The 24138-nt window shown below is 39.7% G+C and overlaps 1 protein-coding gene across 2 annotated transcripts in view; it reads left to right on the plus strand.

Annotated features, from left to right (window-relative positions):
• PDE1C (phosphodiesterase 1C) overlaps positions 1 to 19441 on the plus strand; it is a 225034-nt gene extending 205593 nt beyond the window's left edge. Inside the window, exon 19 of one of the 2 annotated variants that reach the window (XM_056485529.1) lies at positions 17092 to 19441. In XM_056485529.1, the coding sequence (XP_056341504.1) occupies positions 17092 to 17261 (170 nt within the window). In that variant the 3' untranslated portion in view covers positions 17262 to 19441. Of the gene's footprint in view, positions 1 to 4188; positions 5454 to 17091 lie in introns of those variants that run through there. The other variant, XM_056485530.1, reaches the window with a different exon arrangement.
• Positions 19442 to 24138: the final 4697 nt, after the last annotated feature.

Raw genomic sequence — 24138 nt, forward strand, 5'->3', positions numbered from 1 at the left:
AGCCTTCTCTGGGCTGTGGGGCCCTTTCCCCTCTGGTGCAGTTCCGGTCACAGCCGCCAGGGGCGCTGGTGGCTCCCGGCCGGGCAGGGCGGGTGCGATGATTCCCCCGTGCCTGCAGGGGGCGCTGTGGGCGGGCCCAGCCCCTCTCTCCACACGGCAATGGCAGCACAGCCGGGGGAAGGGATGGAAAGGGGATTCCTTTACAAACCCATGGGCAGCCGGTCCTGGTGCCCCTCTGGATAGTGAAATGGACTGTAGCAGGACCTTGAAACAACAGGCTGGAACAGCAGAAACAACCACACCCCAGGATGGCAAACAAAGTGTGGCAAAACCTTGAAGCTATTGCTGGAGCAGCAGGAATCCAGGTGGATGAGGGGTATTGAGTTAAAAAATGTAGCAAAAACCCCCAAATTAGTGGTGGAAAACAGCAGGGACAGGCCCTGGGATGAGAGAGAAGGTGGAGGGAGGGTGTTGTTTCAGGTTTTTCCCTGGCTCTCACATCTCCTGTGTGATGGCCTGGGGATGTCCACAGCAGCCGCACTCCCTCAAGCAGCCAGGAGATGCTCCATGGGGAGAGGGAAGGGGGTTGGGGTCCCGAGCTTCTCCTGGGACACCTGAGCAGATGGGGAGGGTGCCTCCCAGTGAGGTCAGGTGTTGAAAAGGTCCCACTTCAATGACCACTCTTGCTAGTAGATGCTCACCCACGGTAAGGAGAAGCAGGGAAGGACAAAGCTCCACAGTGACAGCAAATCCTTTAGGCAGCAGCAGCCTGGCACCAAAACCACAGCCATCTGCCCTCTGATCTCCCAGAGAGAGAGGGGGCTGAGCCCAGCCCTGACCCCCAGGCAGGGCTCGTGGTATCTCTGCACTCCCCAAGAGCGCTGAGTCCCCCCAGCCACCACACTCACTCCCCCAGCTGCAGCTAGACTGAAGCAAGCAGCATCCCTTCCCTCCTCCTCCCCATCCTGGCCACATCTTTCTCTCTTAAGTACCCATTATTCCCATCTGTTAGGTAACAAATGGGAGAAGAAGTCCCTGAGAGAATGAAAAAAAAAAAAAAAAAAAAAAAAAAGAAACATCCTAACTTCAATAGTGTCCTAGCACTGTTGTGTTTTTGGCAACTGGAGAGGAAGAGGTGGAGGTAAAATGCAGGCATTTACCTAGAGCAGCAGAGCTGGCTGCCATCCAAAGCAGTGGTGGGAGAGGTCAGCTCTCCACTTCCAGCTGGTGCAACCAGCATCACATCTGTGATTTCTGCTTGGTGAAGAGCAGGAGTCAATACAGAACAGATGTTTCTGAGTTAGTCTAAACTCTCACCTCAGTCTAAATGCTTCTGTGTGTCCTCTGTGTTGAGAGAGCAGGTTTTGAAAGTTTGATCTGGAGCAGATTTTGAAAGTTTGAATTAGGCAGAATTTGAATTTGAATTGGCAGGCAGAATAAATGCAAACTGTTAAAATGGATAGCTCTTCTAAGACTTTGGACTCCAAAGCATCATTAAGAGAGATTAATTACTATGCAAAACTGACAGTCAGCTTTGTTGCTGCATGGGTATACTCATACACTTAGTAATTCTGTGTGATGAAAAAGATGAACTGCAGTGTATTTCCATTTCAGTATGTCAGTCTGTATAGATATATAGCTTCACAGTCCAGCAGGCAGAAGATAAAAATGCCTTGATATAAACTAGGAATTGATAACAGAAATGAACTCACAGTATCACAACATGGAAAAGTTGTTGTAGAAGTCACTGGCATTTACATTAGTGATCAAAGTGAAGGCCAGTACTCAACATTGTCAAACAATATAAAAGTTCATTAGTGACACTGAAGGACTGAGATGTGTATTCAGGCAAGGCTATTTCAAATAATGATATTCAATATATGCTAAGTGGACTACTTAAAGTTTTGGGTGTTCTGAGCATTGCATATTCATTCCTTTTCTCTTTCAACTCTCTTTGTTGATACATGCTAGTATTTGCACTAAAGCTATTGTATTTAAATGAGAAGGATGCTGAATCACATCCAAAGCTAGGGTAATTGAAGGAAAGTTCTATTGTATCCAATGGGAAATTTGGCTAGGAAACAAAAACATTGCTCCACCAAGAAGAAAAACAATTCAAAGCAAGTTCTATGCTGGTTTGTTCTTACTGGAGCAGATGATGTTGCTTTTTAGAGAAGTAAAAGGCTATCACAGGAGTTAAGGGGTTGGAATGGACCTTAAAGATCATCTACTCCTAACCTCCCCTGCCACAGACAGGGGCATCTACCACTATATCAGGTTGCTCAAGGCCTTAGCCAGTCTGGCTTTGAACACTGACAGGGTTTGGACCTCCAGCCTTTTTGGGTTGACTCAGTTCTCCACAGGCAGGAAACTTCCAGAGAATGGAGAAAACTGCATTTTCCCTTGTTTCATTAGCAGGGATGGGAGGGGTTAAAGTTCTTCTAAGTGTGGATGGTGTAGGAAGAGAAGCATGGGTTAGGTGGTACTCCAAGCTCTGTTTCAGATCCCTGGTGTGATTCAGCAAATCCTTTAAGAAGTTCAGCAATACTTACTGCTCAAATATGTCATTTAGTCCACCTGCCCCAAATAATTACCCTTCCTTCTGAGTCAGTCTTTTCTCTTTAAAATGTGGCTAATTATAAGTGTCATGGGATTGTTATGATCCTGTTAATGACAGTAAATCAGGCTGAATGTTTTAGCTGGGAAACATCATGGAAATGTAGTACTGTTGTTATGGCTGTTAGTATTGCCTATTGTTGATTATGCTGGAAATGTGACAACTCAGTCTAAATAAATCAAATAAAATGCTGAAAGCCCAATTCTTTAAAATAGTGTCTTAGAATTTAATCACTGAGCAAGAATTTGTAGTAGCAATTTATAGGGGACCATCCTGAAAGGAAAGGTTCCCCTGCTATCTGTGTGGTAGAAGATACCAACTCACTAGTAGATCTGTGCAGCCACTGTATACATTCATCACAGACAATCCAGCAGTAAAGATCTTTGTTTATGCAGTCATTTTTCTCCTTTGCCCAAATACCACTTTAAAAAAAAAAAAAAAAAAAAAAAAAGACAGGATGTTATTGAGTGCAAAGTAAATTGAGTTCCTAAAAGGTACCAAAAGATGTTTTGATGCAATAATGTCTTCCAAGGCATGCCCAGCCCTCCAGGTAAATTCATCTGTCCCTGGGCTGAATCTCCTTTGTTGAGAGACTCTTTCAAATGCACTTTCAAACTCTGCTGATATAAGTATTGTCAGAATCACAGCACCTAAACAGGGTGCCAGGTGTACTCAGGGAGATGGTTAGAACAGCCAGTATAGAGTAAAATATTCATGTTCCTGCTTGAGGCTTTTCCAGAGGATTTCTAGAGATGGTTATGAGAGAAATTGGATAGATTTTCCTCTTTAATTAGAAACTGTCCATTTTCACTAGAAATAATAAAAATCTTTTCTTGTCTATACTTCTTTCTCAAGGAGGTCTGTTTATTTGTGAAGATGCACTTGTAGTATGACTAGATAGAAAACAGTTATGTTTGTACATTCAGGATAATATTAGTCAAACATAGCCTAATTATGAGGTCAAGGGATTATAAATATTTGACAGAAGAGTCAAGCAGATGGTAAAATGCACTTATATATGTTGTTAAGTCTTTGGTACCTCTCCATACTTAAGGCTGTGTTTTTCACTGAAAGCTCAATGGGAGAAAAGAGCTTTTAAAGTGTAGTGTTCTTTTGTGTTTGGAGCATTTTCTTTTCTTCATTTCAGACCACATGTACAACATTCTTGCCTTCATAAGCAAAAAGGTGCTGGAAAAGCTGTTAATCAAAGATGATCAGAGAGCCCTACAGCAAAGAGACCTATTAAAATGTCTTGATCTAAGCGTGCTGGACTCCATTATGTGATCTTGATGACTAAGTCTGAATTCTAGCTGGATTAGTCTGATCATAATAGATTTCAATTGGTTTAGGACAGAATGATATTTCCAGTTGTGCCCATAAGAGGTATTGCCTTGGCATGCCTCACCTTGTACCCTTTCAACAGTGAAGCAAAGCTTCACTGCTTGCAGAAAATTAGGCTGTCTAAAGTGATACCCTTATTTTACTTTCCCAGATTACCTACCCCTTGGACAAAGTAGAGAAAGGCAGCATTTGACACTTTTTCTTTTTTTTTTTTGTATTTTTTTTTCCAGATACAGAAGAGTAAAAATATATTTAAAAAGAGACTGCAAATCTCTTTCATCATTTTATCTGACCTTCTTCATTCCTGTTCTCCTACTCCTGCAAAGACCAGTTTCTGGGAAAGGCAACACTCCTCCTCTCACTGGCTACTTCATAGCTTATGACTCTGGGTTCAAGGGTGGGGGGGCCTTGTTTTTTTTTTTGTTAATTTTGTTTGTTTGTTCATGCATGTATGTTTTTTATTGTTGGTTTTTCTGGAAGGTTTTTATAAAAGGTCACATTATGATTTCATGATGCAAATGGTTCCATTTTTCTGGACAGGTCAAGCAAATAGAAGAAAAGTATTCTTCAATAGCTGTTTTTGCCCTTTGCTATTTCTCAGCTTGTGAAACCAACACTAGGACAATGCAAAAGAATATAAAAGAAACAAAAAACCACAAAAATTCCTTGATAATAATTCTCTTTTACTCTTTCTTTTCACTGAAAGCCTTTTCCAATTGCTAGTAGACAGAATTTGACATCAGTTTTACCCCTGAAGAAGATTTTATTAATAAGAACGGTGAATTTATAGCACCATTTGATTATTTCTTGGGATTTGATATCTTTTTCAGGGAATAGAAAAATGTTTTTCTTTCCAAACAGCCATCAGACTCCCTCAACCCTTGATTTTGTTCTCTTTTTGCAGTTAGGAAAAGAATAACCCATGAAAGCAATATTCTCTTGGGGCAAATTGTGTTGTCACTCTGAGCACATGTATTAATGTATTGTGTGATGTGCCTGTGTAACTTGATATCACAGAAAATTATCTGTTTCCTACATTTTTTCACGGCCCTCTAGTAATAGCTGATGTCTGACCTGAAGATCTAGGAGGAGAGGGGCATCAGGGAATCACACAGATCAATTCTTACTTTCATCTCAGTTTGATCTTTCTTCACTAACTGAATGGGCAGTCCAATGAAAAGGAAAAGCATTGTTGGATAAGGATGGACAGAAAAAAAACAAAATAAGAATTTATGAGGAATATCAAACCCGTTTGTGTTTCTGGCTTGGGATCTTAATAGGAATCCAGCTAAGTGTAAGCAATTTTGCCTGTTTATATGAAAGTCAAGATATGTACATATACATACAACTATTTTTGCAGAATAGCTTGCTGTTCAGTATGAGATCTTGCTGTATTACTTTGTATACAAAGCTATGTATTTTTTAAGGAATCATACTCCTGTCATGGATTTTTTCTATGTAAAGAAAATGCAAAACATTGGCTTAGGAATGTAAATCTTTAGTATTTCCTTTTCATGTTCAAAAGCCCAGAACTTTGCAACCAAAATTTGTGTCTCTGCTCCTTCTTAAACTCTACATATATAGGGAGGAGCATCCTGTGAACTAGCAAAAATTATAGCAATAAGCTTAGGCTAAATCCATTTTAAAAGTGAACACATTCTTACTTAAAAGTGTTTAGTATCTGGGATTTTCATTATTGAGGCTAGAGATGTTTTAAGGGTTTTTTTTTTGTACTTCAGTTTGAATTTATTCAAAGCCAGAGATGTAGATTATGTTCATGCTGTGTAAAGGTTGCACTTTAAGCATGTTTTCAGAAAGAAGTACAAAAATAATTCTTGAAGTTTCTAGAACTCTCAATTATCTTCACTGAACCACCTCATTTAAATGAAATAGAAGGGGACACGGTTTCCCCATTTGTGAGTTTGTGGTTCAGTGGTAGCTCTGGTGTAAATTCTGAGAAAAGTGAAGGGCTGGGAGGACAGTGGCTCCACCATCCACACTGAGCATGTACCATGTTGAGGCAGGCTATGTCACCTGTTACCATGTCTTTTTATTCCCTTTGCCCCTTCTCCATCAGCATTCAGCGCCAATGAGAGCAGTAGAATATGAATTCCAGCCCTGAGCAGGTTCTTTGAAGGCACATTGATGAAATAACAATAATGCTGAACTAAATACCAGAGTGGTGACAGTCTGTGCTTAGTTAGACTTTGTGGAGTCAGGGAGAATATACTCTAACAGAGTATTTGGTCAGAGGTGCAGAGAGATTTAGTCAATATTTAAGTTACTCTTACCTTTTACAGTGGCTAAAGATGCCTTAGATTATGCACAGTATAAAAATTACATCTTTTGAAAAAACTATATCTTTTTCTTCACCTGTTTCTAATATATTTTCTTTCTTTCTTTCTTTCTTTCTTTCTTTCTGTCTTTCTTTCTTTCTTTCTTTCTTTCTTTCTTTCTTTCTCGCTCTCTCTCTCTTTCTATTTCTTTCTCTCTCTCTCTCTCTCTCTTTCTTTCTTTCTCCATTCATAGCTGGTCGGTCCTTGTTTATCATGCACTGGCACAAAGGTATGAAATCAGGCTGGAAAATGTCCTTGATTACTTGGGTTATTCACTACTGGCAGGAGCTAATAAGGGAAGCGGTAGGTTTGATATCTCAGGGGCTGCAAATCAGACTTGCTGTTCTATAAGAGATGCTGTAGGAAAAGTTACTGATCTCAGCACACAGGTGTGGAGCAAAATGCTTTTTAATACACAGACAGTCAGAGATAGACCTAACAGTCTCCTCCTTTTAAATTATTTGTGTAAGCTGTAGTGGATTATTAGCACTTTTTAGATTATTTTTGTTGTCATTTTAAAAAAGAAGTGAAATCTATTAGCTGGGAAAATATATAAAATGAAAATGAAATCTAAAAATCAAAACCCTACAAAGAGACTGGGCCAGGTGAAAGCATCTGTTGTGGGGTTGCCTCCTTACTTTGCCCCCTCACCTTCCTGAAACACCCTGCAGCCTTGTGCTGGTGCATCATGAGCCAAAGTATGGTATGTTTAGATACCTCCCAGTTAAACTAGAGATCAGACACTGTGCAAATGTGTAAAAAAACAATAAAAAATAATGATCAAAAAAATACATAGCTGCTTTCTCTTATTTTATTCCACAAAGGAATTAATCAAAAATTGGGAAAGGATTAGGTGTTCATCAGCTAATGGCCTATAGTATGAGGAAGGATTTCTGTTTTACATCTTTACCTAACTTTCCCCAGGTGTATAGAAATTATGTTTCCAGATGCCTTTCCTTTCTACCATCAGGAAGACTACACAAGCAAAGAATAAACCAGAAATTTTGCAAATATTGGATCCGTACCCTTTGCCTCATGCTGAAATTTTACAGAATTATATGGGAGCACTCATCTGTAGGCACAAAGGAGACTTCTGGTGCCAGAGTGCTTTTTTGCAGAGGGCAGCACAGGAAGCTGTGTGATAGAGATGACACTCTTCCACCTCTGCACAGAGACTGCTGGTGCTCTCAGAAAGCTCCACCTAGCTGAAAGAACACCACATGTCTTCTGCTTCCCAGAAACTGATGTGCAATTTGAGAGGGAGAATCTAGGCACTTCTGCCTCCTAAAACAGAGAGGATGCCATTGGAAGCATCAGTGTTTTGTTCTTTATCTGGGACTGCTGTTCAGGAAACTAGCAGACCTTGGACTCATGGTGACATAGTGCTTGGATTCCTGAACACACTATGGAAAAAAAGTGTCAATATGTTTTCAGAGAATCATGGTATTAGAATAGTTTGGGTTGGAGGGGACATAGAGGATATATAAAAGCCATCTATTCCAAACCCTCCTGCAATGTGCAGGGACATCTTCCATTAAGTCAGGCTGCTCAGAGCCTCATCCAACCTGATCTTGAAAGCTCTCAGGGATGGAGCATCTACTGCCTCTCTGGGCAACCTGCCCTAGTGTTTCACCAGCATCTTAGTGTTTCATTGTGTTCTGCTAATTATTTAAATGGCTCAAAGAGCAACAGATTAGGGATGTCACTTATATTTTCCATGTTTGAGAAAAAATATAGATAAGGGAAGCCAACCTTTTTATTTTTTCCTGGTAATAAAATAGATAGTAAATTAAAAAAAAAAAGAAAGAAATTTTGCAAATTTTGATAGATTTAAAACATTTCAGTTTAGTCAATCTAAGCAGCCTGAAGCTAGCTGCAGCCTTTTGTACAGCTCAGGCTGGAGTAAACACATTCCTATTTATACAGTAGGATGTTTAGCATCAGAGTGAATCTGACATTTGGGGACCTGGTTCCTGATGGGTGAATTAAGGAAGCAAATACCTTTTTCTAGGTGTTTCTTTTTTCACACAGAAATTTTGTGGTTGGACAGAAGCTTTCCAAAATGTAGTTGGTTATGCTTGAGAAGAAATGGTATGTGGTGGTGTTTTTTGCAAACTATCCTTTGAGTATGAAAATGTTTGTGTGTGTATTTGTAATGTTTGCATTACAAAGTCTTACAAGCTCAGTCTGGAAGCAAATATATATCAAATTACACAGCTGATAATGCTATGCTGCTTTGTAATCAGAAGATCCATAAGCTCACCTAGGTAAAGGTAAATTCTACTGAATTTGCTGTTAGTCCTTGCAATTTCTACAATGGCTCCCAAGTCTGTCTTTTAATTGAAAAGTGCAATAACCTATTCAAATTAATAAATATGGAACCTGACAAGTATAGTATTTATTTTTCTTTAACTAGAATAAAATAGTGTATTTTCAGGAGCTTGTGAGATGGTCTTAAATATTTCTTTTCTCATTTTCCCTCACATTTCATTTTAAAACAATGAAATTACTCCTCCTTTGATGATCTTTACCACAGGTTAGCCATTTATACTCAAAAAATGAGAGCATTTTCTTTGTCCTTTTTTCTTGAAGTCCTTTTCTTTTACACTTTTTAAATCCATTACCTCACTTAATAATTCAAAACAAAACCATGATTTGCTTTCATGTGTTGAACCAGTGGTGATCTCAGAGCCTTACTGGCATGGTATCTGAACATCATCATTCCAAAGCAGAAACATGCTGGCTGAAGAAGAGAAGGAACCTTGTGGCACTGTCTACATGCAAATTGCTCCAAGGACCCAACATCAGTGCTGGCCAGACAGAAAGGAGAAAAAAGACTTTGTGCTTTCACTTTTCATAATTCATCTCCCTCTGAAGTGAGTACAGAGGGTTTCCACATTTGTGTTACCCACAACATGAGCAGGTCTCAGTCCCAGATTAGTGTCAGTTGTGCATCCCAATATGAGGCTTCTCCTGCTCCCATTTATCCTCATTTATTTATCCTCATACTTAAATGCAAGACAGCACACACAAGTTTCATAGTACACTCTTGGCACCTTGTATTATTTTGGTCTCTTCCAAGCACATATGTATTATAACCTGGGTTTAGATACTATCCAGTGGCAGGAGGAATATACAATGACATAATTCCATTGTCTTTGCTGGTGGTTGTAGGAGTGCACCTCTCAGACTAAATTACTTATGGCCATTGGGATTTTCTAGCAATAAAATTTAGCAGTAGAATGACAGAATAAGCATTTTGCTTTTCTTCTTGCTTTGGTGATATTTTTATACACTTTTACATGCAGTTTTAAAAAATCCTTACTGTTTTTCTTGCAGTGTTCTTGTTAGGCTCTTACCAGGTCTTCTGCTTTTCTACAGGCCCAGATTCTCACAGTAATACTTCACTACCCTTTTCTCCTCCCTATTCTTACTTGAGAGATGAAAGTAATTGCATTCACAAATAAGCTTTGTGCAAAATAACACTTAGGGCCTGACCACTCTTTTAGTTCAGTTAGTCCCAGGGCAGCATCTGGAGACAAAGATTGAACAACAAAGACATATTACAGCTCACCACACACAGGATGTTCTGTGTAAAGGTGGTGCACCAGGTCTGCCTTCAGCAGGGAGGAAGAGTGGGAGCTGTTGCTTATCTGTGACACAGATTTCACTGCTCTTGTGGTTAACACTACAGTGACAGGTTTTACGTAAATTTAAGAGGTATTAAACCTCTTGGTAGGAGCAATAAGGGGAAATTAATCAAATTCAAGAATTTTAGTCTTATGAAATAACCTTTTCCCAGCTGGCATTTTGTAGTGAATTCCATGTATGAGGTTGATAATAAACTTTAAAGTATATTTATATAAGCAAAACTGATAATAGAGATGTCTTTCCTGAGCTGACTTAAGATGAACAAAAGACCCCAGTTCTCTAACATCCTTCAAGGAAGAAAAAAGGGGGGTTGTTATGCTATGTTTTATATTCAGGAAATAGAAAACAAGTTAAAATGCAGGCTGAAAACAAAACTCAGTGCAAGTTTGCTCCTGGGACTGAGTGGGTACAGTAATGAGTAAAAAATAGAGTAAAAGCTTATTTGGCTTCTTAAGATTGTAAGGAAAAAAAATGGAAAACCAAAATGAATGACACCAAGTAATGGCAAATATTCTTAATTGTTCCAAAATTATTTTTTAACAAGATGTATTTATTGTTAGTTTTTGATTTGAAAGAAGAAGTTTGGGGTCTCTAAAACATTTTTCAACATTTTCAGGTTTTCTGTAACTGAGTTTGTGTATGTTCATCCTATTAAGAAGTATAAACAATGAGATCATTCCTTCATTTGAATTCAAGTTGTAGAAGGGTTAATTTTTTTTTCTTTTTTCATGCTTTTTACATCTGATACAGGCATGGTGCTTGCTGTTTACTTTTCAGCATCTGGCTCCCCAGAGAGTCCTAGTAATAATCAAGCATTTTTTTAAAGCATAGTGGGAATGTTGCTTGGACAGCTGTTATTTCTTACCACTTTCCCCCTGGGAGAAGTTAGTGTCATTACCAATGTAATTTCTAAAGATAGGGAAACTGAGGTAGAGAATTCAACTAGCTTATTTCAGGACCCCGAGGTAAATCTCACCTCTCCACTTTTCTCTTGTCTGAAATCACACTCTGTGAGAATATCTACATCAAGAACACTGCAGCTCAGCAGCCTCTAGCTCAGCAGCTTTAGACAAGTTATCAGTACTATAACTTGTTGGTTTCTCCTAAGATCCTTTATTGGGAATTTTGTCTGTCCTCACTGGTGCCAGTTTCTGTCCAGAAACAGTTTGAATGTTTAACCTTGGGATTGTTGAGTCAGGATAATCTCAGCATTCTTGAACATCAAAAGCACCTTGATCCCCCTTCTCCCTCCACCGCTGATAACTTTTGCAAATAGGGAAAAGCTTTACAGCTTTACAGCTGCCCACTTAGGCAGAACATCCTTCTAAAGAGCCTACTACTTTGGATCACCCTGGATTTTCTTGCTGGTGGCATTTGGAAGTCTTGCTCTTTGAAGAGATCTTGGAGAGGTCTTGCTTTTTGAAGAAAAACATTGCTTTAAAGAAAAATCGAGGAAGGAAACATTCATGTTTCACTACACCTATAATTCTCGTGTAATGTAAACAGGTCTAATATTAAAACTAACTCATTTTTATACCTGTTGGCATATTTGCATCGGTCCTTTGTTCATTTTTAATAAGCAATGATTACACAGGACTTTTCATTAATTTCTCTGGTTCTATCCCACCTTTAACCCATTGATCCGTTAATGAGAGCCTGCATCCCTTATGGGCAGTGCTTCCTCTTAGCCTGCAGACCACCATTGTAATAATCAGGTCAGGGGTATAAATGCAGAATAGAAGGCTTTGGCATAAAGCTGTAAGGCCCCAAACAACTTGCTCAATAAGGTTTTGAACAGGGCTTAGGGCTGCTCATGTACTCTGAGCTAGATGCACAGCAGAAATACTGACAAGATATTCTCAAGAGGTCAAAATAAAAAAAAAAACAACTTTACTAGCAACTTCAGAAAATCAGAGAAATTTGGCAAGAGGTTTAGTACAAAATTCAATCAGCATAAAACACTTCTCAAAGCATTCACTTGGCCCTTCAACTTAGGAAATTCTAAGCCCATTCTATTTTAAGTTACCCAAAAATTCCAAGTAGACAGAAGAAAAAGAAAGAGAGAAAATAGAAAATATATAAAAAAGCACACACATAGCTACCAGATTCTGATTTCCAGTTGTGTTTAGATAGAAATTCCAAGAGGTGGTAGGATGAAGACATGTGCTTGCCTGGTGTTTGACATTAAATACCCCTAGGCCTTCATGGTCCCATTCGCCCAGGTAGGACTTCTGGTCATTTGGCCACTCAGGACTTTGATTAGGGGCTCCAGAAGTGGGTGAGAAGCAGTGCCTCCAGGAATTGGCAGGTTCTGCCAGGCTGGGATACAGGCTCTAGGAGGTAGGGTGTACAGGGTAGTGCATTGCCTTGCCAGGGCAAGGCTCAACCTGCCCCTTTCTCCACATATATGCACCCCAAAATGCCTCGAGACATCAGTCTTTCCAGTTTCTCATAAGCTACCAAGTACAGTCCCTTCATTATGACTTGCTAAATGGCCTTGCTCAAATTCTTATTGTGTGCCCAGTTTCTTCATTTGTTTGGGAATTATGACATTTAATCCCCTTTAAACCTATCTCCCTACATAGGGATCTGTTAACTGTTTTGGTTAGAAAAATAGCAGTAGGGAGGATCTACCATCAAAAGAAGGGAGCAATCAACCTAATAGTGTTTGTTTTTTTGAAAAAGGACAATGTGGATTTGTTGCCAGTCATTCCTTGCTTCCAATAGCAACACTCACTGTGAGAATATCACATTAAATTATAGGAAGGTGCCTTCTGTCTGGCACTTCCAGAAACAACTAGCCTGTTTTTTATCTCTCTCTCTTTTAGAGATTTACTACCTCAGAGCATGTTTTGGCACCAGTTGGATTCGGGACAGAGTAGAGGTGTTTCTGACTTGGCTATTTTAACACTTGTAACTTCCTACCCATGCCCTGTTACTGTGGCTTATACAGCAATCTGGTTAGCCCTGGTATGGTTTGCAAATCAGCCCTTTCTGTGCAGGTATTTACAGTACGTGCTGGGGAGTAGATAATAGTGCAATGTTTTCCATGCATATAGTCTAGTGCTGATGATGAGTATTGGTTTTGCTGGAAGCAATCACTAACATAGTTAAGAAACAGTCTGCTGTTAACATACACACACACACACACACACACACACACACACACACACACACACAATTTTCTAATTGAGTACATGTTATTGTCTTGCTGTTTTTTGTGCAAATTGCACTCAGCATCTTGAACTAAAAGGGCAAGCTTTATCACATTTTGTTTAATATCACTTCTAATGGAGTGAGGGTGACCAAAAAAGGAATGTGTGCAAGGAGCTTGAACTAAACATTTCTCCAAGGCACCTGGACTAAGTGTGATAAGAAAGCTCAGGGGTATTGATTTACCAGGTTATTGTGATTTTCAATCACTGAGTGTCCATACTTTCATTTCTGTGGCTTAGAAACATTTGGAGGTCTGTGGTCATGGAAGTGCATGTCAGCCTCAGTGTCTTGGTCTAGCCTTACCCAAGACCCCCACCATCTTCTGCCAAGGATCCAGAGCTGATCCCAGCTCAGCCTGGGACTTTCAGTCCCTGTCTAAGCCCTGATGCAGGTGTGTCCATGTCCATCTCCATCCCCTGGGTGGGCCTGGCACCTGTACTGCAGAGAGCTGCTCTCCAGGATGGAGTCCTCAAACCTATATCTTAGCTTGTCATACAGAATTCTAGGAGTAACATACTCTGTTCTATTTCTATTTCTATTTCTATTTCTATTTCTATTTCTATTTCTATTTCTATTTCTATTTCTATTTCTATTTCTATTTCTATTTCTATTTCTATTTCTATTTCTATTTCTATTCTAGTTCTAGTTCTAGTTCTAGTTCTAGTTCTAGTTCTAGTTCTAGTTCTAGTTCTAGTTCGTTTTAGTTCCAATTTATTTTTATTTCTACTTCTATTTATATTTCTTTCTATTTCTATTGCCTGTGCACCATGACATAAATGATGAAAAGCAACTTAATTTGCCTGAAATGCCATGGGTTTTTCAGCATCAAAAATGGTTTCAAGGACACATACCACAATGGAAACAACTGGAATCAGGATTCTATTTTTGGGTTCATTTATTGTTATTTTTCTGAAACCATCTCACAGCTCCTGCTCACAAGTGTTAACACAATGCCCATGTGTAGCCAGGAGCTGGGTGATCTGTCTCAGTTTAGTTTGAAAAAAACATCCTTTGCTTTCTGTCAGTCTAACAGAGCCACAGAAAGCAGCAGAAGGAATACAAACCCTGTTTCATGAGGAGAACATGAATAACTAGCTTCAGTAACAATCACACAAAGGAAGAAGACAAAAGGAGAATGGATGTGGGGCACAACAGGCTACCTTCATGGTGCATGAGCAGCAGGCAGTGACCTGGCCAAAAGGGACTAGAGAAGCCTGACCAGTGGTCAGGTTTGATACTGCAGAGGAAGGCAAAAAGCTCCCAGGGATGAGTGCCAATTGCCCAGGTGGAAAATTGCTTCTTGACCCCAGCATTACAGGTTAACCATTCCCTGAGCATGTGAGAAAAATCCACTTCCACATCATCCCACAGGTTGGACACCTCCCAGGAGATGTCCAAAGCCTATTCTCCCTCAGACTGGAGCTATCTCAGTGGCCACAGGCCCTTGTGGGGGAAGAACTCTTCCCATGCCTGGCAGGACAGCAGTGGGTGCTGCACAGCACTTGGAATCCTGGTAACAGCTCTGCATCCCATTTCTTATAGCTTCTGCTCCTGGCTCCACAGGGGATGACAGAGGAGAGCTCTCTAGTGTCATAGCAACTGACCAAGAAATAGCTATATTTGGACTTGCATCTCAATGGATAAAAGTGAATTTTGTATAACCACAGATTTTCTTAACACTCTTAGGAGACTGACTTTCTCCAAGTTAAGACCATTTCTTGAATCACTCTAATGAAACACAGTCTTGGTTCTCCAGCTCCTCTGTCCTGCAGATCTTTCTGATAATTACAGCAGAAAACTCCTTTCTTGACAAAGGCTGCAGAAGGGAGAAAGATGATTTTTACCAACAGACTAGACTCGCTGTTTATATGCAGTTGTCTACTAAGCTTCAGCTCTGACATTCATTCTTTCATCTGGTATGCAAATCAAAGTGTGATGTAGACACAGGCCCAGGTGTTTATATCCATTGGCATCTCTCCAAGAATCAAAGAAAGAGTTGTACCAAAGAAGGGTTAAGGGGAAATACTGTGTGCAAGCTACCCTGGCCAAATCTGGGGTTTCATCTATAGGATGGTGGGTTGCACATCCCACCAGTCAGAGCAGACAGAGTGGCTTAGCTCTCAGCCTGCTTGCTGAATTAGTGTCTGGATAACACACAATCTATCTACTTGTGATGCTACTTGTATAACTATTCTAGCCTACACTGGCACTACCAACATTGTGCTACTAAATATGTTTTCTCTGCTTCCATTTCCTTGATGATAGACATGATCTTAAAAAAGAATTAATTTCCTTAAATTAAAAGAAAAAAAAATGAAAAATATACTTGCATCACTCCATACCTGAAGGTCCTGAGAATCACAATCTTTTGAAGCCCCCTATAAAAACCCTGTGAGGTAAGTATTGTCATTTTTATTCCTGTTTTACATGCAGAGAAACTGGAGGGAAAGTTATAGTCCAGGTAACACAAGAAGTCAGTGAGAAATCTGGGAGCAGAATTCCAGAGTCCTGGCAGAGTCTTCTGCTCATCACTTTGATGCACTGAAGTCTTAAGAAGTTAAATGTCATGAATGCCTTTTATCTACTTCTCTATGAAGATGATAAACGGTACTGTCACTGTTTTGGATAAACCCCCTTAAATCTATTACCAAAGTCATCTCTTCTGGCAAAATCTCCAATGAAATTACTGGTAACAATCAACATTTCTCCCCACTGAGCAATGGAAAATCCAATAACAGTTTGGCTGAATCCATGCTGAGTACAGAAAATGGAATTAATATTAAAAGTGAATGTGCCTCAAAGAACAGTAATTCTTCTGGTTACTTTTCAACCTTTTAATGAATGTGAAGCTAATCTACTTGAGAACAGGAAGGATTATGACTATGCAGAAATCTGGATGCACGTTTCTAAAGTTTAGAAAATCCTTAGCATTTTGTTTCCCAAGACATTCTGGGGTATGATTAATGACTCAAGGACTTTAGCAAGATGGGAGTGTGACTGTTGTAGCATTTGAATCGGTGATGTTAACTAGCTCAGTTAGCACAGTGGAATCTTTTTTGCTTCTTGGGATTCCTGCTAAGGGCAATGACTTTTCTTTTTAAATTCTTATCATACTAATTATTCAATTTGTTATTTTGCAAATAATAACTAAGCATAAGATGAAAATATTTTGATCATGCTCATGTTTAATTTTTTAGTTTATCTATGTAAAGAGGTAAGAAAGCAAGATGTAGGTTCAAATAAACAGTCAAGAAGTTGAGAATGGTCAGATTCATGTGTAGACCACTTTGAACTTTCACAATGGACTGTACTTTATTGGGAAAACTGAAAAAATACCACATATCCATCTATTGCTGAATTCTGGGAACATTATCTCAATTCAGATTTATTGCCTTAAAATTACCCTGACCAACAATATTTCGAAAACAATGAAGTGTTGCACTGTATATTTGTAGATAGGTAAGTATAAAGTCACTTATACATTTTTCTTCATAGTTCAATCTTCATCTTCATCAATCTTCATAGTTTTGGCAGATTCATCTTCTTGTCTAAACTGTTGTTTTTTAACCACGAGAATGTTCTTTCCTACATGTGTGGATGTGGTCTGCTAAGATGTCAGAATGAGGGCATGATTTCAACATTCTGTAGTGCTTAATTGCCCTACTTTCAATTTTGGAGATGCCTATGTTTCAATTTGCATCTATATTTATGATTTATATTTTTAAACCTTTCTTTTCTGTGAATTCTTTTCTAGCTGTCTGTAACTACCCACTAACCCAAAAGAATCCTGTCTCTCAGGCTGAGAAACCCTCCTTTGCACAGACAGGCTGTGCTGAGTGGGATGGATGCAGCTTCTGAGGAATCCATTTCTTCTCCACACGTGAGTGAAAGCAAGGCACATTAACCATCGTTGTTCTTTGTCACCACCAGCCATCAAACCTCAACTGCATCACCTCAGGAGGCCTGCTCACAACCCAGGAGACAATTTCCCTGCCTTACACAAGAAATTGGAGGAACGTCCAGTGAGAGGTAAGGTGTTTGACGAGAGGGGAAGAATGAAGAAGATTCAGCATATTTCCCAGACTTGGAATAGGAAATAGCAGAAGAGATAAAGAGGCTTCTTCTGGAATGGCAGACAGAGAACATTGTGGAATCACTGCACAGGCCATACTACATTGACAGCAGCTGCAATTCTAACTAAAACCAAGTGTATGATTTAACTATACTAGAATGGACATTTTGTTAGAAATTACTTCAATAGCCTTATTATTGTAGCATATGCTCACTTAGTACTAAAATATTGGTCTGTTACCTTGAAAGAATTACGTACACAAAGTAATTGTATGTGACTTACCTCCTGTCAAATTAAGCCAATGCTTTCCCAGATTATTGGTTTCCTTGTGATGTTCTCAATGTGACCTTCTGCCTACCACTGTTAAAACAACTCCTATTTCAGACAGCATGGGAAAATTTTTTCTTGCCTAACAGCACTGGGAATAAATGTCTCCTGTCACAGTGTGAAAGGTGTTCAGGAGGATGCAGGTAGGAGGCTGGAGTACAAAGAGTCCTCTCACTTCACTCACTAGAAAAAGGACCTATAGCACAACATTAAAATTGTCCTTTGCTCAAATTCTGCTTAATATCAAATCGCACTGATTGTCTTTTATGGCATTAATTTAGTTGAATTTGATCCCATGCATTCTTTCAGTGTCCCATGGGCATGAGTTTCACAGTTGAACATGTCCCTTGTGAAAAAGTTCCTTTTGCCCCAGATTTTGCACTTTGACAAACAGAGACAAATATCTCTCTGTCCTCTTTCCCCAAGCCCCTGGTGACTTACATATGACCTCAACTGCCCCTTTGCAATCCTCTTTCTACTTTTCTCACAGGCAAACCTATTTTACTTTTCATTTCCCTCACTGCTCTTCTCTATATGCTTCTTGATTTTAATCTCATTTTGAAAGAAGAGAACAAGCACTGCATACTGCTCAAGTTGCAGGTATACCAGAAATGTTTCGAATAATACAATTGCACTTTCTGTTTTACCTTCTATGCTTTTCTGAATAGATTTTAAAGCTGTACTTTTGTTTTTGAACCTCCTTGAGGGCTGAACAGTAGTTTCTGTAGAATTCTTTGTAAAAATCCTAATTAATGTTTAGCCCAAGTACACACTTGGACTTGTGAGGTTAGTGTTTCCTCTCTATATATGTGTCTTTCTTCACTAACCAACACTGAATTGGTGGATTTGCCAACTACACTGAAGTAAGCTGCTACTGCTCCTTCTTTTTTGCTTCTGTACTTTTTTCTCCATTTCTGTTCCCTATTTGCTTTCTTCTTCCACCAACAACTTTTCCACATCACATCTTCTGGAGAAGCACATTGAATTGCAGAATCAACAGTCCTTTTTTACTATGAATCCTGACGCTTTCATCACACTTTTGAATTTATTTATGCATTTTTATTTTTCTCCCCATTGTCAACTAGTTATTTACCCATCTTAAGGTCATATGTTGCCATCCTCTTTTAATCCATGACAACGCAGTAGCATTGACATTTTTTTGATCAGGACCTTGGAAAAATGGAGAAAACCATTGTTAGCTCCTCCAAGGAGTGTCAAGGTTTGTGAAGCAGAATTTCTTGTACAGAGACCTGTTGAACACTCTTTGTTATAAGTATTTTTGTTAGAAGTATCCCTGCCACCTACCAATTCTATTATTCCTGTTTCTAAAACTTTGCTCACTGTTAATTAGTATGGTTATATACCACAAGTTTGTAATTATGGTCAACACTAAAACTGCACCAGCTGGTACCACTGGTGCATGACAGTCACCAAAATCAAGGCTGGTTGTCACATGAAAAAGCCAAGATATTTTCCCAGTGCTACAGATGCTCTTCACTCCATTAAGAGAGGACCAGTGCAATTCCAGATGCAATCCCCTCAAAATCTCACACCTTTTTACAATATTTTGCTGGACATCTTCACTGCCCAAGGACTCTGATGTCACCATGTTTCAGTTACTTCCATCCTTTGTACTTGGTGCTTCATGTTTGTGATGTTGACCTCCGCTACCACCAGAACTTGTGACTCCAGAAGCAGGGCTGGGTCACTGCCTAAACACAGTGCTGAAAGGAATGCACTTTAAAGCCTCGTGCTTATGAGATGTGATTTATCTCTAGGAATTTTCTAAGAACTGTATTTTGCTTGTAGAGTACCCTAAAATGTTTTACTCAAATAGGCTGTATACTGCATATATTGTATCCATATATATGTATATGTGCAAAATTACATTCTCTTTCCAAACACATTTTCTGTCTGTGTTATTTCTTCCCCATAGGGCACTTTATCTAACAGAGGTAGGACAGGAAGTGGACAGCACTAGGTCACTTGTAGTCGTTGAAAGATAAACGTCTTTTTTTTTCCTTTCATTATTATCAACAGCTTATTTGTGTTATCATTCTTCTGTCATTAGTGTCTTACAAAGGGGGAGATTTTTGTCTTTGCTTTCCTGGTCCATGCTCTCTTTGCCATGAGGCAGAGATAAGCTGTCACCGTGAATGTACTGCTATGTAGTCAAGGCACAGGGTAATGAATTAACATGTGTGAGGTCATCACAGACTCTGAGAATGGTTTGGGTTGAAAGGGACTTTAAATATCATCTCATTCCAACCCCTCTTACATGAGCAGGGATGTCTTCCACATGGGCAGGGCCCCATCCAGGCTCACCTTGAACACTTTCAGGGATGGAGCATCCATTGCCTCTCTGGACAAACTGTGCCAGTGACTCACCATTCAAAGTAAAGAATTTATGCCTAATATCCAATCTGGACCTACTCTCTGTTTAAATCCATTCACCCTTGTCCTGTCACTACATGCCCTTGTAGAAAGTCTCCAGCTTTCTTGTAGGTCTACTTTAGGTACTAGGAGGTGCTAAAATGTCGTCTTGAAGCTTTTTCTTGTCTAGGACAAGCAACCACACCTCTCTCAGCCTGTCTTAGGAGAGGTTCTTCAGCGCTTTGAACCTCTCCCTGGCCATCCTCTGGACCTGCTCTAACAGGTCCATGTTCTTCCTGTGCTGGGATGGACTCAGCACTGCAGGTGGGATCTTAACCAGAGCAGGACAGGAGGGTGGAATCGCCTCTTGTCAACCTGCTGGCCATGCAGATTGTGATGCAGCCATCAGACATGGTTGGCTTTCTGGGCAGCACTTCCAGCCTCTCATCCACCAGCACCCCCTATTCCTTCTCAGCAGGGCTGCACATGATCTGTTCGTTGCCCATCTTGTATTGATACCGGGGCTTGCTTGACCCAGGTGCAGCACCTTGCACTTGGTCTTGTTGAATCATGAGGTTCACATGAGGCCACTTCCCAAGCTTCTCCAGGTCCCTCTGGGTGGCATCCTGTCCTCCAGGAGTGTCAGCTGCACCTCTCAGCTTGTTGAGTCATGGGGAGTGCCCATGGCTTCTAAAATTTAATGGAGTTCTGATCAGGTTCCTTTGCTCTCACTTTCCTCCAGCTAAATCCATGCTGTGCTGAACTGCTGTTTAATAGAGTCATCTCCAGAAAGTGACTGTTCACCCAAGTGGTTCACAGGCATTGTTTGATTTGTTTTTTTCCTGGAGCTGGAGAAGGTGAAGAATGCTGCCAGATACTCACTGGTATTGGAAAGATATCTCAGAATGTTTTTTTCCCTCTTCCAAAGCCTGAGGCTTTTGGCAGAAATTAAATAGTGGAGGAGAGAGGATGTTTGTGCAGACAGCTTTTAGTGAATACCAGATGTTTCACAAAAATAATTCCCAAACTTACCACTTAGTTGTGTTGATGGCATCCAGCCTGATGAATAGAAATGTGTGATGAAATGGATGGGCTCATCCACTCAGTCCAACCCTGACATCTAGTGTACAACACAGGGAAATCTTCCACAAATAGTCTGTGTTATTTGGAGGGGGACCAGCTTTGCAGTGCACTCAGCTTTCTTCTGTATTTATGATTTCTGAGATTAACCCTTGCTCCCAGCATAGAAAAAAGTCCATCCCTCTTGGCAAGTTTTACTGTCATTGGCTTATGATGCTGTTTAAACTTGTTATCAGTAAGTCATTGCAACTATCAACACTTGAAAATTTAATATGTTCTTCTCTTCAGTCCATTCTTGAACTGAGTCTTAACTGTAATCCCTGGGTTGCTTAGCTATGGAAAAAAAAAGGGTTTGGTGCTTTCTTATTTGAAGAGTTCTTCTTCTTCTTCTTTTTTTTTTTTTTTTTTTTTTTTTTTTTTTTTTTTTTAAGGAAAGGATTAAAGTCTAAAATAAAATCTGAATGTTAGAACCCACAGTTAATGAGGCATAGAAGGACTCTTTTGAATACTCACCTCTTATGATTTGAGTATTTCCTGGGAGCTCCTCATTGCTCCATTACTCCGGCACCCTACTGTCATGGTTTTAAAACTAACTTATATTTTCTGTGAACTTTAAATCTTTAAAACTGCAGTAATAAAATCTTATGGGCCTGGTAAGACTATTAGGAACTTTCTGTCATAAATGTAGTACAGTCCAGAGTTTGCAAATGCCCAGTCAATTTGTATGGATCAGTAGGGTATATAGAGCCTAGTGGTTGGTATGTATTGGCTTCAAAAATTAGGAGTTATAAGGTCCTATTGTGGAGGGGGGTCCAATCCCACTTTGCCTTTTTCCATAGCAGATCATATAAGTGGCTTGCAATTATTGAAAAATCAGGAATGTGTTTTCTCCAAAAAATCATCAAGCTTAAAGCATGCTGCAGGTCTTTTTAGTCTCTGGCATTTTAATTTGATCTACATGGGTGAGGGTTGTCAGGGGGAATACAGACCATTCCTCCTTTCCCCCAGATTCCCAGGAATTTTACTTCTTGAGCAGTGGGTCATACTTTTTCAGGACAAATATGTAAGTCCAGGGACTCTAATTGCTTAATAATGTCTGTTTGTGTTGATTCTACAGGTGAAATTTCATCTTTTGCTAACTAAATGTAGTCAATATATACTTTTACTCCCAGTGAAGGAGGAAGGAGTGGCAATTCTTGTGCCAGTGAATGATGTGCTAGAGTGGGTGAGTGTTTAAACCACTGTGGGAAGTGAATGAAAGTGTATTGCTGGCCCTCCAGTAAAATGCACCTGATCCTCTTCCTGCCAGCCTACCATAAAAAACATATCAGTGACATCAATAGGGGCCATAATTTTATGAGTTCTTGTATAGTAGCTATCAGCTCAACAATATTTGGGATTGTTGCAGTGAGAGGCCCCAAATTTGAGTTAAGATATCAGTAGTCCACTGTCAGTCTCCAATTGCTATTTGGCTTGTGGGTTGTCAGATAGGAGGATTGTAAGGAGAATGTCTTGCAATCACTATTCCTCTTTCTTTCAAATCTCCAATAACAGGTGATTCCTTCACTGTCTCACAAGGGTAAGGGGTAAGGCTTGGCACTGGTTACTGGGGAGGGGGAAGATCAGGGGCAGAACTTAATAAACACAGATGTTGGCTTTCCTTCCCAAAAGCCCATATTTTTCCTTCTTCGTTAGTCCAAGACCTTCCCTTTAAGAGGTCTAGCCCCAGTAAATCTGTAGGAAATTTACCCAAATCCAGTAGAGTTTCTATTATACTAGTAATTTCGTGCCCTTTCCTGGAGGAGGCTGTTTGGAACCAAATTCATCCAACAAATTGACCAGAGTTTGTGCATTATGTTTCTTGTTACCACAAAAATGTGGTAGATTTTTCTGGAGGGTACCTTGTGTAATTTCTAAACAAATCCCTTATCCCTGGAAAAATATTTTACAAAGTTACATCACAAAGGTGAAGTCATTGTTTCCAGAGGGTAGCTTGTTTAAATTACAGCTAATTTTCAAATTTCAATCCTTCGCCTTAGAAAGACACCTTGTATACATTTCATAAAAAACACACACCCATGGGTGATCATTCCTGACAGGCACCTTGTTTAAATTATTTTCCAATGTCCCACTCCTTACGCCTCAGGAGCACCTTATTTTAAACCCTTAACCATAGTTATACACCTCATTTTTGAGGGGCACCTCGCATTAATTTCATCAAAAAGCAAACAGCCACAATGTTTTATAAAGCACTTTACTTAAAAAAAAAAAAAAAAAAAAAAAAGTCACAAGGATATTCTGCTTTGTTTCTCTAGCACAAAATGATAAATCATAAAAATTAGCAATTTGTCGATTCTTTTGGAATCAGCACTCTAGTTTTAAGGGATTCGTGTCCCACAATTAGATGTTAAAATCCACTTAATTATGGAGGAGCATTCAGCTCTGTTAATTGTGGAGAGAACTTCACGTTTGAATATTCCCCAAAACATAATCAAAACTGAAAAGAAGTTAAATGTTGATACAAAAATAAAAAAATTTAAAAAAAAATATATATGTTCACTTTATTAACTGTAAAAGAGCCAGAGAGAAAGGGAAAAGTAGAGAAAAGGTGGAAAAAACCAAAGGATACTTTACAAGTATAGGATAGTTTACCAACCACACTTGCTACTATCTCGCTGAGGGGAGTGGGAGGCAAAGGAGTTTTTGCCCTTTTTTTTCTTCTCTGCTACTTGGAGTAGCTTATATGGTTTTCCAGTCTTGGGGATTATCAGCTTAGTTGGAACGCAGTCACTCACCTTCTGAAAAGTAGGTGCAGCATGTGGTCCACTCGTGCTGCTCACACCAGAGGATGCAGGAGCAGAGGAGGTTTCCACAAGTAGGCTACTGTTTTCCCCAAGCTGATGGTGTCCAAGGCTTGGTGGTGTCTCAGCTTTAAGTTCTTTTTGCAGCAATGAAAAAGCTTGGAAGACAGCAGGGGAGGGGAGGGGGAGGAAGGCGAAAGTCACAGTTTCTGTCATTCCCTTCCTTCCCCCTAGCTTTGCACAGGTTGTGCCTTCCTTTTCATGGACCTCAAGGCAGGCTGCTCTTAGTACTCGGGTGGTCAAAGAGACAATGATGAAGAACTT

The sequence above is a fragment of the Oenanthe melanoleuca genome, chromosome 2, assembly GCF_029582105.1.
Source record: "Oenanthe melanoleuca isolate GR-GAL-2019-014 chromosome 2, OMel1.0, whole genome shotgun sequence".
Taxonomy (NCBI): domain Eukaryota; kingdom Metazoa; phylum Chordata; class Aves; order Passeriformes; family Muscicapidae; genus Oenanthe; species Oenanthe melanoleuca.